Source organism: Podarcis pityusensis (assembly GCF_964106645.2).
Source record: "Podarcis pityusensis genome assembly, chromosome: 1".
Classification (NCBI taxonomy): domain Eukaryota; kingdom Metazoa; phylum Chordata; class Lepidosauria; order Squamata; family Lacertidae; genus Podarcis; species Podarcis pityusensis.
Genome location: NC_138028.1, coordinates 135,487,681 through 135,501,793, shown reverse-complemented (window position 1 = coordinate 135,501,793; position 14,113 = coordinate 135,487,681). Strand labels below are relative to the sequence as shown.

Sequence of the window (14,113 nt, the reverse complement as noted above, 5' to 3'; positions counted from 1 at the left end):
ACGAAATACTGAGATTTATCTGTTCAGATTTGCTGGCATGGCTTTAGTGCCGTGGGAATTGAAGACGCTTGGGGAAATAATTCAATGGCTGGTAAAATATTCCTGCATAAAGAAGACACCATAATCCCATAACATTTTAGGATATAAGGAACTGCTAGTTGAGAACTAGTGGAAATCACAGATGTTGATACGCATGGCTATGAATCTGGACTAGTGCTTTTACAAGGATTTTTGTTTTTGTTTTAAAAAACATGTGGGATAACATTGAACGAAGTAAGCTTGATTGTAATATTCTTTCAAGATCAAATCAATATTACTTTGTCATGGGGTCCCTAAAAGGTGTGGGGCCCATAGGCCAGTACCCACGTCTGCCTATTTGGTAATGTTGTGCCTTCAAGTTCAGATTTTTAAATATTAAGACTTTCATATCCATTGAAGTTATTGTATGAGTTTCCAGAGTAAAACCCAACACACAAACTTTTTTCTTTCAGTGTGGATATGCCCCCAAATTAAATCATTTGGAATAAATTATTTTCAATTCTTGAGGGCCGTATAGAGATATATTAAGTTACACAGAACATGGGTAAAAACTTTTAAAAATTAGAAGAAATTCAAGACCTGGTATCAAGTTGGTTTCAGTATCATCAAGTAAATGAGCTACTTAAGAAGGATGTGTTAAATGGTTTTATGGAAAAAAGATCTGACTTAAAAATGGGGTTGCTTGAGAGTAATGAAAAACTGATTTCTAAAATTTATAAAATCACTAGAATAAAGATGAAATGGTTAAGTCAACAATGATATAATGGGCTAAAGATTTATTGATATGGCTTCTTGGGAGAAGTTATGGGGAAATGATATAAAATTTACTGCTTGTTATACACTTAAAGAAAACTATCTTAAAATGATGTACAGGTAGTATTTAACGTCAAATAACCTGGCTAAGATGTACAAAAGTGTGTCAAGTAAATGTTGGAAATATGAGCAGATAGATGAGTCATTCTTCCATATGTGGTGGACACGTGAAAAAGCAAAATGCTTTTGGGAAATGATATATGATGAAATGAAGCACATCTTTATATGGGCTGTTCCCAAAAGACCAGAAGCTTTCCTTATAGGTATAATAGGGATGGAGGTTCTATAGAAGATGACTAAATTATGCGTGTATGTGACAAGAGCAGCTAGAATATTATGCACAGAAATGGAAAGGAGAGACGGTTCTGATGAAGGAGGAGGGGCTTCTGAAAGTAATGGACTATGCAGAAATGCAAAATTTATAGAAGAATGGAGGCCATTTGCAGACTATTTTAAAAAATATTACAGTCAAATGAAATTGCAGGCAGGATTTGAGAAAAAAACAGCGGGAGGAAAATGACAAAATAACTATAGTAGAGAAACTTTTTGTAATAGATAAAGATATAATGCATCAGAAAAGGTTTGAATAAAAACACCGAGGAGGCGAGGGTGGGAAGTCAACTTATGAAACAATGTAATTATCTGATTAAAAAGGTATTGTGAAAATGTTTGAAATAATAATAATAAAGTGTGTGTGTGTGTGTGTGTGTGTGTAAATCTCATGAACGAATGACTAAAAATAGAATTCTAAACAAATCCAAAAGACCATTTATTGTTGTGTAAAAAGTTTTCCATCTAATCAGAAAATAATTGTTTGTATTGGCAGAAAATCATGGAGCATCTTCTTCTTTTATAACGTTATGAGAAGTGAACATGCGTAGCTCTTCCCTTTCAACAGGGAAGGAAATGGTTCCATTTAGTGTTTTACTTTAAGACGTGACTGAGAAAAGTAAGTGAGCCTAACATTTCTTGCTCAAGAGATTTCTAGGCACCCCTTTTCTTTGCACCCCAATTCAAAAATGCCTAGGTGCAATCCAGACTGGAAATCAATAATACTTACTGATTTCAGTTGCAATAAGTTGAACATACTTAACTTTGTGGAGATGATGCCCTGAGTAATTAAAGCAAAAGTCTGTTCATATCTGAAGAAACAGAACTTCACGTACACTATTTCAAGCCAAGAATATCTAACTTAGTTTATTAATTATTTAGAAACTTAAATAGATATTGAAGTAGGTAATGATGTAATGCATACTAGTGTTTGTTAATACTTATTCAGAAAATTTCATTTTAGAAGTTTATAAATATATAATTATATGAACTAATCAGTCCATGAATATTTTTAAAATATAACTGCATGAACTAAATTAATGGATTTATGAAAGATTTTCTTAAAGATAAGCTGGGTGGGGGAGGAACAGAATATATTTTTAGATATCGGTTATAGACTCTGTCCTGCATTTCCCCAAACCCCCCTCTGCATACAAGGCATGAAGACTATAGATCAACAATATTTTGTTAATTGTATATTAAAATTATTTATAAAATTAAAATATTAGTATATTGAACAAACATAGAGATTACCTTTTGCTCAGCACCAATATAACCCATGAAGAAACTAGTTGACTCCTCCACAATTATTAACTGAGATTTCAAATGGGAATGCCTGCGCTGAAGGATACTCAAAATCCACATAGTGCTATGTAGTTAACCTAGCATGTAAATAACAGAACTGTTTTAGCCTTACTCCCTTTATTCTTCAACATGTCCTCATTTTAACAGCATCCACACTTAGCATAACAACAAGATTGTGTTAATGTTAAACACGGCCCTATACATTTTTGGTTAAAAGTAAGTTTTATAGAGTTCAGTGTAACTTACTCGCAAGTAACTATGTACTGGGTTATGTGCCACTGATTTTAAATGAGTGCTGAACTCTTCTATTTAAATCCTCAGGAATTAAATGTATCTGTGCAATATACATAAATCCTCTTAAAATTGTAAAGTTTTATTGATTCTCTTACATAGCAGTAAAGACTAGGAAACAGAGGGGGAAACAGAGGGGGTTTGGGGTGATGGACTGGTGATTTGCAAAATTCAGATTTGCAAAAATGCAGTTCAACTACTCAAGTTGGCTATGTTATCCTGAAAGCTTCCTTGAATAGCATGGCAATGTGGGGAAATGTGTGATAATGGAATACTTTTGCAGTACTCAGCAGGTGGCAGTTTTGAAGATAAGTGGTACCCCTTCCTCATCATTACCAACCCACTTATCACAGTTCGGTTTTTAAAAGACTTCTCTGGGTTTTGTGTTGCCAGAAGCGAGTCTCCATTCATCTATGAGACAGAGAAACCCCGGCTGGATCAATCCTCAGATTTACTTTGGTGTATTTTTCTCAAGAGACTGATTGTTCGGACAAATAACTTTGTTTACTATTTTGAATCATGGTGGGGTGTGAATGGGACCCATCGGCATCGGCTAACCTACTGGATCTTACCAAGATTTTGCTTTGTACTAGTTTCCAAATTGGGACGCGGGTGGCACTGTGGGTTAAACCACAGAGCCTAGGACTAGCCGATCAGAAGGTCGGAGGTTTGAATCCCCGCGACGGGGTGAGCTCCTGTTGCTCGGTCCCTGCTCCTGCCAACCTAGCAGTTTGTAAGCACGTCAAAAGTGCAAGTAGATAAATAGGTACTGCTCCGGCGGGAAGGTAAACGGCGTTTCCGTGCACTGCTCTGGTTTGCCAGAAGTGGCTTAGTCATGCTGGCCACATGACCCGGAAGCTGTACGCCGGCTCCCTCGGCCAGTAAAGGGAGATGAGCGCCGCAACCCCAGAGTCGGTCACGACTGGACCTAATGGTCAGGGGTCCCTTTACCTTTACCTTTTACCAAAAACACAAAAAATAACCTGGGCAACAGAAAAAGGATGGGTGTATTTTTGGCATATTCTAATGCTAGTGTTGAATTTTCTTCTCTCTTCTACTGGCATCCAGTGAGGAGAGACCACAGTTCTAATTAAATCCAACCGGGGAGGGGGGGCATTGCGAGAAGGGAGATTACAGGGAACCATTCAGAGGGCCTTCTTGGTAGTCATGCTCACTCCATGGAACACCATCCCATCAGATGTCCAAGAAATAAACATCTATCAGACTTATAGAAGACATCTGAAGGCTTTACCTTAGTTTCCAAATTGCATATTTTATTTTGGGACTTTCTCCTTTCATCTCAGCTTTTAACTTGGATGGGCAACTATTAGGTATCTATTAGGTGTGAAGGCCTCTGAATCCCAGTTGCCAGGAATCCCAGCTGAGGAGAGGGCTGTTGCTTGCAGGCTTTCCCCATGGAAATCTGGTTGGGCACTGTGAGAACAGGATGGGCCCCTGGCCTGATCCAAGAGACTTCTTCTTAAGAATTAATGCAGCAAAATGCACAACTTCAGAGTACCCACAAGGAGAGCTTTTAACAATGCCCAGTTATTGTTCTCACACTGTAAACCACATAATTCCCCCTGCTTCAAATGGTGCATTTGCCCATCTTCCGTCATGTCAATTTTCACTCACATTTTACAGGACAAGGAGTAAGAGGCACACTGAACTGTTAAACCTGTTCTACATTAAGTGAAGAGAAGATTCACAGTATGAGAATGTGCAAGCTAAAGGAACAAGTCCGGTGGTATCAATTAACTTCAGATGTACAGTGAGCCAATCTGCACATATCAGACATTAATGTGCCATCTGAAAGAAATACAGTGGTACCTCAGGTTAAGTACTTAATTCGTTCCAGAGGTCCGTACTTAACCTGAAACTGTTCTTAACCTGAAACACCATTTTAGCTAATGGGGCCTCCTGCTGCTGCCGTGCCACCGGAACACGATTTCTGTTCTCATCCTGAAGCAAAGTTTTTAACCTGAAGCACTATTTCTGGGTTAGCGGAGTCTGTAACCTGAAGTGTATGTAACCTTAAGTGTATGTAACCTGAGGTACCACTGTACAGTAAGAATGTATATCAGTTATAACAGAAATTCATTAGACACCAACATTTGGGAGCTTCCAAATGGGTGCTTCTTGTGGGATGGATGCTTCTCATATTTGCAGGTGGGTTTGGGGGGGGGAGGGGGGCAGCATTCACATGATGATGCCAACCTGTCCCTGCTCTGTCCTTGCAATTTAATCTGGATTCATCCCTTCTGGGGGAAACCCAGAGTAGAACATCACCACCACAACCATCGTCAATGACCAGTTTGCAATATCTTAATGACCCATTTGCAAATTATTCCCCCTTCTATAAGTACCTTTTGTGTTGATAACATGAAAATAGATAGGGTAGTTACATAGTATAATTGGAGCATATATTCCTACAGAAGAATTCTAGTTTGGCCTTTCCATGTTTGATTTCTACAAATGTGTGGGGCTTCCATTGTCATTTGCTTTATTTCTTTTTTATGCAAGTGCCCTGTTTTGTCATAATCTGGGTCTGGAGCAAAGAACAACATATTATTAAAAGTAATATTTAAGAATAATAAGCTAAAATAACAGTTATTGTGTTGCTACATAATATCTAGAAACTGTTATAAGCACTGCATCCCCTTACTTCCTTAGCATTGACCTGTACATTCTTGTTCCACCAAAAAGCTCTTACGTTGCTTCTGAAAGATGGCAGGTCCTCTAGAAGGTAATTTGTATTAATGTAAAAGCTACAATGGCTAAGAATCTCTCTCTGTGTGCCAAGTCCCAGATAGTATTGTGAGGTGGAATTCTAGCTTATCACTCTCTGTCCTGATCATTTGTGCTCATTTTATTTGTTCAGACCATAAATTAGGTTTGAATAATACTCAAAATTTAAATTTCTCTACAAATGCCACAGGCTAGAAGTGAGTATATGTAAAAATGCTTCTGAAAATAATGTTTGGAAAAGAATAATTTTTATCTGAGGCATGATGCGTTACTTACAGAAGTCCCATACTGTGACTTCACTTTTGGTATTTTTATACTCAGGAAAACATGTTAATTTTATAATCTAAAAACAGTTTTTAAAATGTGAAAATGAAATACACATTCTGTCTCTTAACATGTTTTCAAATGTACATGTCTAAAGAATGGCATAGAGGAGATTAACAAATGAAGGCTTCTATAATTTACTTCCTCTGGACGAGTAAAGTTAGATTTAATAGGACTTCTTCAGAGTAAAAAGTTGTGGATTGTAGCCAAAGAACTGCTAAGTAATTGCAGACATAGTGAATTTATTGTTTCTATGACTGAATAATTAAAGCAGAATCTAAACTCTAGCAAACTATGTGTCTGAGACATTTTACATCTGCTTTGGGCAAAAGCAGCAGAATATTCCCACAAAGCGCGAAGACACCCCCCCGGCCCTCCTTACTTAGGCTTTACAAGTCATATTTATAAATGGGAAGCCAATGGATTTTGTTTCATTTTTTACATGTATCTTTGCAGCTGATACTAAAGCAAAGCCACACAAAACTAGTCCTAATTAATGTATTTATGATATAAAGTACCCAGGGCAATGAGGTGGAGACATAGTTTCTCTTAATTATTACTTATGCATCCACTTGTATATTTAATGAACAAGTCGGTTTAAAGAAATGTATTCATTTTTTCTTCTAAATACAAATAAAGCATGAGCATTCATTTCCAAAACGGTTTAAAATGGTGCATTTTAAAATTTTCTCTGTAATGACCGATGCTGTGCATCTGTATAACATGGCCTTAGTTGAGATCGTAGGCTGCCAGTTGCATTCTGGTCTTTACCTGTAAATCTTATAATCTTACTTATAAGCAGGAAACCTAAAAATATTGTTGTCTTCAAATAATGAATGTATCTTTCCCCACATTTTCTGCACTCTACAAATTATACATGTCATTATAGGTTTACAGTCTGCATTTATATCTTTATAGTATTTTCTGCAAAATAGCTTTGCTATTGTTGTCCATTGGTGTTTCATTGGGTGCCCACAATGTACAAAGCCTTTTACATATTTCATGTGTGCATTAGGACATATGAAATAATGTTGTGCTTTACATAGCTGAGGGAAAGTGTTCACATTGTTCTGAAACTATGTAAAGTTATGAAGTGCTCAGATAATGTTCATCTCTCTCTCTCTCTGTCTCTCAAAATGCCTAAAATATTCTACCCCTGGAAAAAAATGAAACAAGAAAGGATTATTTTGTCTTGTAATAGATGGGGGGGGTGCAATGAGCCTTGGGGGCTGCATTTAAGGCAGCAGGCTGGACTAGGACCCAGATCGTCAAGTAAGTGACATTAAGTTGTGGTCAAGAGAAGCGAACTGAACCAGAAGCTGGCAAAAAAGGCTGGTTCTGTGTTTACTTTGAATATGCAGTGCGGGGGGGGGGGCACAGCCCAGCAAAACAAATACTGAACATCTGTTTAACCTACAAAATTGTGCTACGACCAGAATGGAGTTGGTTGTTTAAAGAAGCACCAGCTCCTCACAATCTCTTCCCCCACTTTTAAAATCCTTTGTAACAAATGCAGACCTGCAAAGTTCAGAATGAGGACCACACAGTTTTGCCACTCCTTCTGGAACCAAACCTTTTGAATAACAGCTGCATTCCATCGCTCTGTGCATAGACGTTTTTATCTGGTATGGCAAATATCACAGTTCTCTCATATAAGATGCAAAACAAATGAAAAGCGACTTGGACATGACTCTGGAGGGCCATCCAAGGGATATTATGATTGAAAATGAATTTTCTTTTACTTTGTTTTAAGATCCTATTAGGATCAGAAGCAAATAATTCCCATGCAGTAATTGGTTTTTGAATTGTTGAGCCTATCTTGGGACTAAGCTTTAACCACACACAAAAATAAGTAGCCTTCCTCGTCTGCAGGATAGTATCAGACAAGTAGAGTTCTTTATGGATTTTGCCATATGAAAGCCCTGTCATTCCCAGCTTACAGACTTACAGACAATAAATCTAGGCTAGGCAAATAGCAACATGCCTAAAGGCTATCAAATGATTCCAGCTGGGATTATGACTCCACATCTCCATCCAACACTACCACATTTGCTGCATTACTCATTTGCCATCCCCACCTCCCCAAATATGCCACCCAAGCCTACAAGCTTTGCCCAGAGTAAGAAGAATGAGCCACATACCACTTTGGCAGTCATCCTTGGTTTTACCCTGATGTTGGCTAGTGTGAGGCAGACATTGACCAGGCTCCTTCCATCCTCCACACAGAAAAGGCGTAGCTGAGCCGCTCGTGAGCCACATAGCTGCAGCTGGTCATCTTATTGTCCATCTCATCACTCTGCAGGACCTGGTAGAGGAAGTCTATGTACCTGGCAGCAAGCTTGAGAGTCTGGATTTTACTGAGTTTGTCAGAAGGCAGGGTGGGAATGATTTTCCTCAAGGCTGCAAAAGCTTCATTGAGGGACTGAGTCCTCTGCCTCTCTCGGACATTGGCAAGGATCCGTTGGCTTTGGAGCTCCTCGTAGGACTGTGCGCTGGGGCTGGACTTCTTCCCCCGCTTGCCTGGGGTTGGACTTCCATCTTCGCTGGATTTCTTGCTGTATCTCCTCTTCCTTCCCAGCCTCTTTGGCTGCCTCTCCAGCTCCTCTTCACTGGTCCCCAGGCTGTCCACAGGAGAAGCAGGAGGGCTAGAACTTTCTTCCATTCTTTCTGTAAGGAGGGGAGGGAGAGAGGGAAAGGAATTCTCCCCCCTCCTCAAGTGGTGGGTGTCTCTGTGTTTTTTAAAAGTGTGCTTTAAATTCCTGAGACAGAGCCTTTGGAAAAACAGGAGGGTTTTGCTGAGCAAACGTTTTCCAGGTCTCTTGAAGGGATCTAATTTCAAGGACCGGGCTGTGCAAAAATTGAGGTCTTGGAGAGAGGAAGTTATTCTAACTTTTTTGGAAACTTTAGCTGAGCTCAGTTGCTAAATAGTTGTCAGAAATGAGGGAGATGCAGGGCTGGTTCCTGATTGGACAAGCAGGCCAGTGGGAGGAAGGCATTTCCCTCAGCTAAACTTTTACAGTTTTGTGTTACACTTAGCAAAATCCTGGACATGCACCTCCAGTAAGATACAACTACAACCTTCTCCCCACATCCCAAATTTTGTATGTATATATCTGTGGCTAAGTCAAACCCTCCAAATTAAGCTAATCAGAAAGGAACTGTTTGTTTGTTTGCTGACATGTGTCTGCAAGCCTGTAAAGAAGAATGTCAGCTGAAGCTCCAAACTGTGAAATATAAGTTGAAGGTTTACCGCTCATCCACACTTCCGCTTGTCACACTGTTTTCCCACTGGAAAACCTGCAGTTTACCACTGAATCAGAACAAACGTAATTCGGCTTTTCTGAGGATTGATGTTTGTTTTGATTCAGCGGTAAGCAGTGGGTTTCCCCAGGTAAAGCAGGGGGACAAATAAAAAACCACCCCAGACCTGGATCTCTAAAGCACGGGGCAAGTGGAAAACGTCCAGGAGACCTGCTTTCTAGGCGCAGGGCAATAGGAAGTGTAGACGGGCCCTGGCTTATTGGGACATGGAAAAAACAACACCCCAATTATTTTGAAGGTTATTAACAACCATCACATTTCCTCATTACTATTTTACAGATTCCTCTTTCAGAGCCCCCTCCCCAGCTATTTTATTCCTAATACATATAGGGAATGCCCACTATTCATGTTTTCTTTTTAAAGCAATTCGTAATTCAACAATGAACCCCGAATCTTTATTTGATACAATCTATTTTGGTTCCACACATTACAGGTGAGAACAGTTAATGAATGGCAAATTACTAATGTTTTGATCAGGACTTAAGAGCAGGAGCAAATAAGCCAACTTTCTGAAATAAAAGAAGAGAAAGGAGGAAACTCTTAACTACAGCCTCTAAAACTGGCATTTTCCAATGGAGAATTATCACCAGCAACATAGCTAGAAGCAACCACAATCTGTTGTCTGCTAGATTGATTGGAGAGCTGGAATTCCCTGCTGCAACCAGCTGACTATTATTCAAGAGAAAGCATCACTTTCAGAAGGAAATGTTTTCAGGCTCAGCAGTCAGCACAAAAGTTAAAAAGCATCAAAGATTTGCCAGATTTAAACCTGGTTTTGAGACCCATGGATCTGCTTCATTGTGTTGTGGTGGCCTGTGCAAGGAGCATGCAAAAAGGCTGCGCGCCTAATTCAACAGCCATGTCCATAAATTTGCTTAAACTGGTCATTTGTTGTCCTATAAAAGGTAGCTCTAAAGGAGTTATCCTTAAGCAATCTGAACCAAAAGCAGGATGCATGTGCAATGGCAGGCGCAGTGGCATCTCAAGTAGTTAAGCAACAAAATGTATTTCTGACTTCACTGTTTTGAAGGTTATATGATGAGACCAAAATATTGACTCAGAAGCAAGTTGACCACTTAACGCATCATGGGACGCACCGGCCATGATGTCCCTACACAGCAGCCTTTATCTACTAATATATGCATTTATACGCACATTTTACACTGGTGTTTGCATTTTTGTACACATTACAAACAGGCTGATTGTCTTTCGGTTACCATCTGGTTTTAAAACAGCACAAATTAGTTTCGTTTGCCTTTAAATATAGACTGAATCAAATGTCTCCCTCACCTCTACTTGTCGCATAAATGCAGCGTTCAATGTTTTCGTAACAGTTCTATCTTTAAGCCAACCCCCCCCCTTTTTTTGTTTCCTTTTCCTTTTGAAGATTGTATCCATGCCATCACTGCTGACGGTGTGGACGGTTGCAAGGAGATCTAGAGCTTTTCCCGTCTCCGGGAAACTTCCTCCACTGAGAGGCCTGTTTGGCAGATTATCTCCCAGCTTTTCAGAAGTCTGTGGCCCTTTCCCTTTCTTCATGAAGGGTGGGGCTTCACTCCAGCTTCTCATGGTTTTTTTCTTATAGATTCTGTTATTATAAAGTTGTTCTCTTTTTTTAGCTTCTGATAGCAGAGTCAGTTTGAGAGCCAAATAGGACAAGTTAAACAGGATATTAAATTTTAAACAAACAAATAAAGCGTTGCACCATTGAAATGGAACTCCTTCCCACCATCCACCAAAGAAGTTATTCAATAAGGTGCAAAACCTTGCTTGCATGTTTGCTTAGAATAAAAACTCCAGGAAATATATAGGGGAAACTGCTACATAGGGATTTTCTGGAATCTGCTGCAAACATGAGCACTTGCACTGCGTTTTCATTTTTACAGAAACAGACATATAATTTCAGGGCAGGTTTTCTGCAAAAGCAATAAAGGTAATAGGAGTTATTTTTGGCTTGGAAGAAACAGAGACAGAAAGGGAGAGAGAGACCAGTTTCCAAAATTCCACATGCCAGCATTCCCTTTCAAAAACCATTTGCCACAGAGACTGTCATTGGCTCAGGACCCCGATGTGAGCTGTGGGAATCTTTATTTTGCCTCCCCCCAGTCCTCTGGTCAACGTGCTTTCCTTTATTGAAAAGCCATTACCTTTTGATGAATTAAGACGTGGCTGTGCCTGTCTGATTTGACTGAAGAACAGGGAAGGTAAAGCTTCTTGCCTGCTTGTTGTCCCTGAAAAAGAAGACTCATGGTACTTTCCCAAACATCCAGTTAAAACTCCTGATAAGAAGTTTTGTGGTTATTTTTGTGCAAACGTATTGGGTGGTGCTGAGAAGCTAATGCAAATTTGGCTACTTGCTAATATATTTTAGAATTCATTTGAATGGTCTACAAAAAAAGGCAAGAACCAAGGTTTTATTGTGATATCTATGTGCAAGATAATATGTTTTCGCAAAAGAAAATTGTGGAGAAATTGTAGTAGTAACCTTATCACAAGGTGACTTTGCCTCCTTCAAGTGGGCTGATGTCTGCATCTGGGAGAGGGAGAAATTAGTGGGCAAAGAAGTGGGGCAACAGCAAAAGTACTGTTATGAGTTGGGGGGATGTCTGCCGAGACCCTTCTAATTGCTGGATCCAGCAAGTGTTAAAATCTAATCAAGGGTTCTAATTCTTGGAATAACCAAGCTAGCCTCCTGGTGAGACCCTTTTGGAGTGCTGATGCTGTGAGCCCCTCCATCGTTGGCTCAGGTTGTATTTATCTGGAATGAAACCATATATCATAAAGACACCACAGTCTCTGCTGTGCCTCCTTCCCGAAAGGAAAAATGAACCTGGGCCTGGAACCCCTGGAATCTTGCATTGCACAGAGATTGGGGTGGCAGGCTGAGAAGAGAGTGGTCCTATAGAGGAGAGGGGCAGGCTGCTTTCTGAAATCCATACGTTCTTCATTCTCGTGATCAGCTGGTGCACTGCTGGCGGAAGAATTAAATTAGAGCAGCTTGGTCATATTACAGTCCCATTGCTTTCCTGTGCCAGAAAGGAAAATGCACAGCTATAAGGGTCCAAACCAAAATGCATTGATCTTTCTGGAAAGGCATCCAGTGGGTTCAAATAGGCACAAATTTAATCTAAAGAGTATGTTCCTGTTTAATAGTCCTTCCTAAATCCTTGATTTTTATTTTATATTGATTTATTTTTAATTGTGTGCTTCACCATAATAATTTTGCTGGTGAAGTGTGTGTGTGTGTGTGTGTGTGTGTGTGTGTGTGTGTGTGTGTGTATAAAGATAATTATGTAGATTCACAATCTCTGCAGCCAATCTGAGTGCAGCATTCCTACAAGTCATATAAAATAGTTGTTTTGAACACTGTTGGTGGCACAATTAAGAGTTAATTAAATACAGAAATAGAAACTTGCTTTTTTCATTTGTACTTCAACATCTGCACACCAACCAGCATAGTGGTTTTCTGTACTGCAATCATGCATACTGTTAGCAAGTGTTTCACATTATCTTCCATTTTGCCAGCCACACTTGCACACTTGAAGTCAAAGAAGAAGAAACTGTGAGAGCCTGATGATTCTGCTCCTACAATGAGGTTCTCTTTGTGTGTCCTGTTCATCTACTAGTGTTGGGGAGTGATGGCACAATGTAATAAACAGAGATACATTAGCCGGTGCTTAAATGCAAAGTGCACAGGGCTAAGGAAAAGGGGAGTTTAAGTTGGCAGTGTCTGTGGGCAAAGCAAGCCGCTCTGAGGCCAGCAACTCACGAGCCAGGACCAGGCAAAATCAGGGACAGTGAGTGGTGCTCTGACTGGCAGCTGGCAGGCCTGATGAATCACCCAACTGGATGCACTGCCACAGAACCAGCTGGGATGAAAACATTGATTTTGCAGGTTTCCCTCCCTCCTTCCCTGGGATAAGTGCAAATCTGGAGCAATGAGAGGTAGGAGGAGAAAGACAAAGAAGGTGATGAAGCAGAGTGGCCCAATGCCTTACTTTTTAAGGGACAGGCCTCTGTTTGAAGGGCTCTCTAGTTTTTGTTTTAAAATACAGAGCCATAAGAAGGAAGGGCAGCAGGGGCCTTGAAGTTGCCCCTCAACAGCCCTTGGGCAGAACAGACTGAGCAGAAACGGAGCCCACCAGGAGTCTTCACTATAGTGAGATAGATTGCATTGTCTGGATTATAGTAATTATATGTAAACTTGCACACACATGCACATTTTATGTAACTCTGTGTTTTTTGTGTGTGATGTATTTCCTCCTTTTGCCATTGTGCAAGTGGGCACTGTGACGTGGTGGCAGAACAGGTACTTTGCCCCATGCCCTTAAGGGGAGAACCCTCCCCTTCCCTCATTTCACCTCCCAGAAACATGGACACCACCAGGCATGTGACCATTTTATCTGAGGCTTGCTTAGTTTGATTTATGCATTTATATCCTGCCCTTTGTCCTATGAAAACAGTGAAAGACAAAAGGCAAACAAAAGACTTAAATACTGAAAACTGTGTAGGATTTTAGAGGCGAAATAGGAAAAGCTCAACAGCAACTTTGTTCATGTTCTGAAGGTCTTGAAGAAAAGAGGCTGTCACTTCTCCCATGATGGCACATGAGAAAGAAGTCCAGCCCTGCTCCGACAATGGAACTACTTTTCACAGCAGAAATTAGCCTTCGCTCTGCCACTGCAGGGACATGGGTGGTGCTGTGGGTTAAACCGCAGAGCCTAGGGCTTGCCAATCAGAAGGTCGGCGGTTCGAATCCCGGCGACGGGGTGAGCTCCTGTTGCTCAGTCCCTGCTCCTGCCAACCTAGCAGTTCGAAAGCACATCAAAGTGCAAGTAGATAAATAGGTACCGCTCCGGCGGGAAGGTAAACGGCGTTTCCGTGCGCTGCTCTGGTTCGCCAGAAGCGGCTTAGTCATGCTGGCCACATGACCCGGAAGCTG

At 40.4% G+C, this 14,113-nt stretch overlaps 1 protein-coding gene across 1 annotated transcript in view; it reads right to left on the bottom strand.

The window, feature by feature from the left end:
* TWIST2 (twist family bHLH transcription factor 2) overlaps window positions 1-8,731 on the bottom strand; it is a 21,275-nt gene extending 12,544 nt beyond the window's left edge. Inside the window, exon 1 of the mRNA XM_081019651.1 lies at window positions 7,992-8,731. Within this exon, the coding sequence (XP_080875777.1) occupies window positions 8,030-8,512 (483 nt within the window). The 5' untranslated portion in view covers window positions 8,513-8,731 and the 3' untranslated portion in view covers window positions 7,992-8,029. The remainder of the gene's footprint in view (window positions 1-7,991) is intronic.
* Window positions 8,732-14,113: the final 5,382 nt, after the last annotated feature.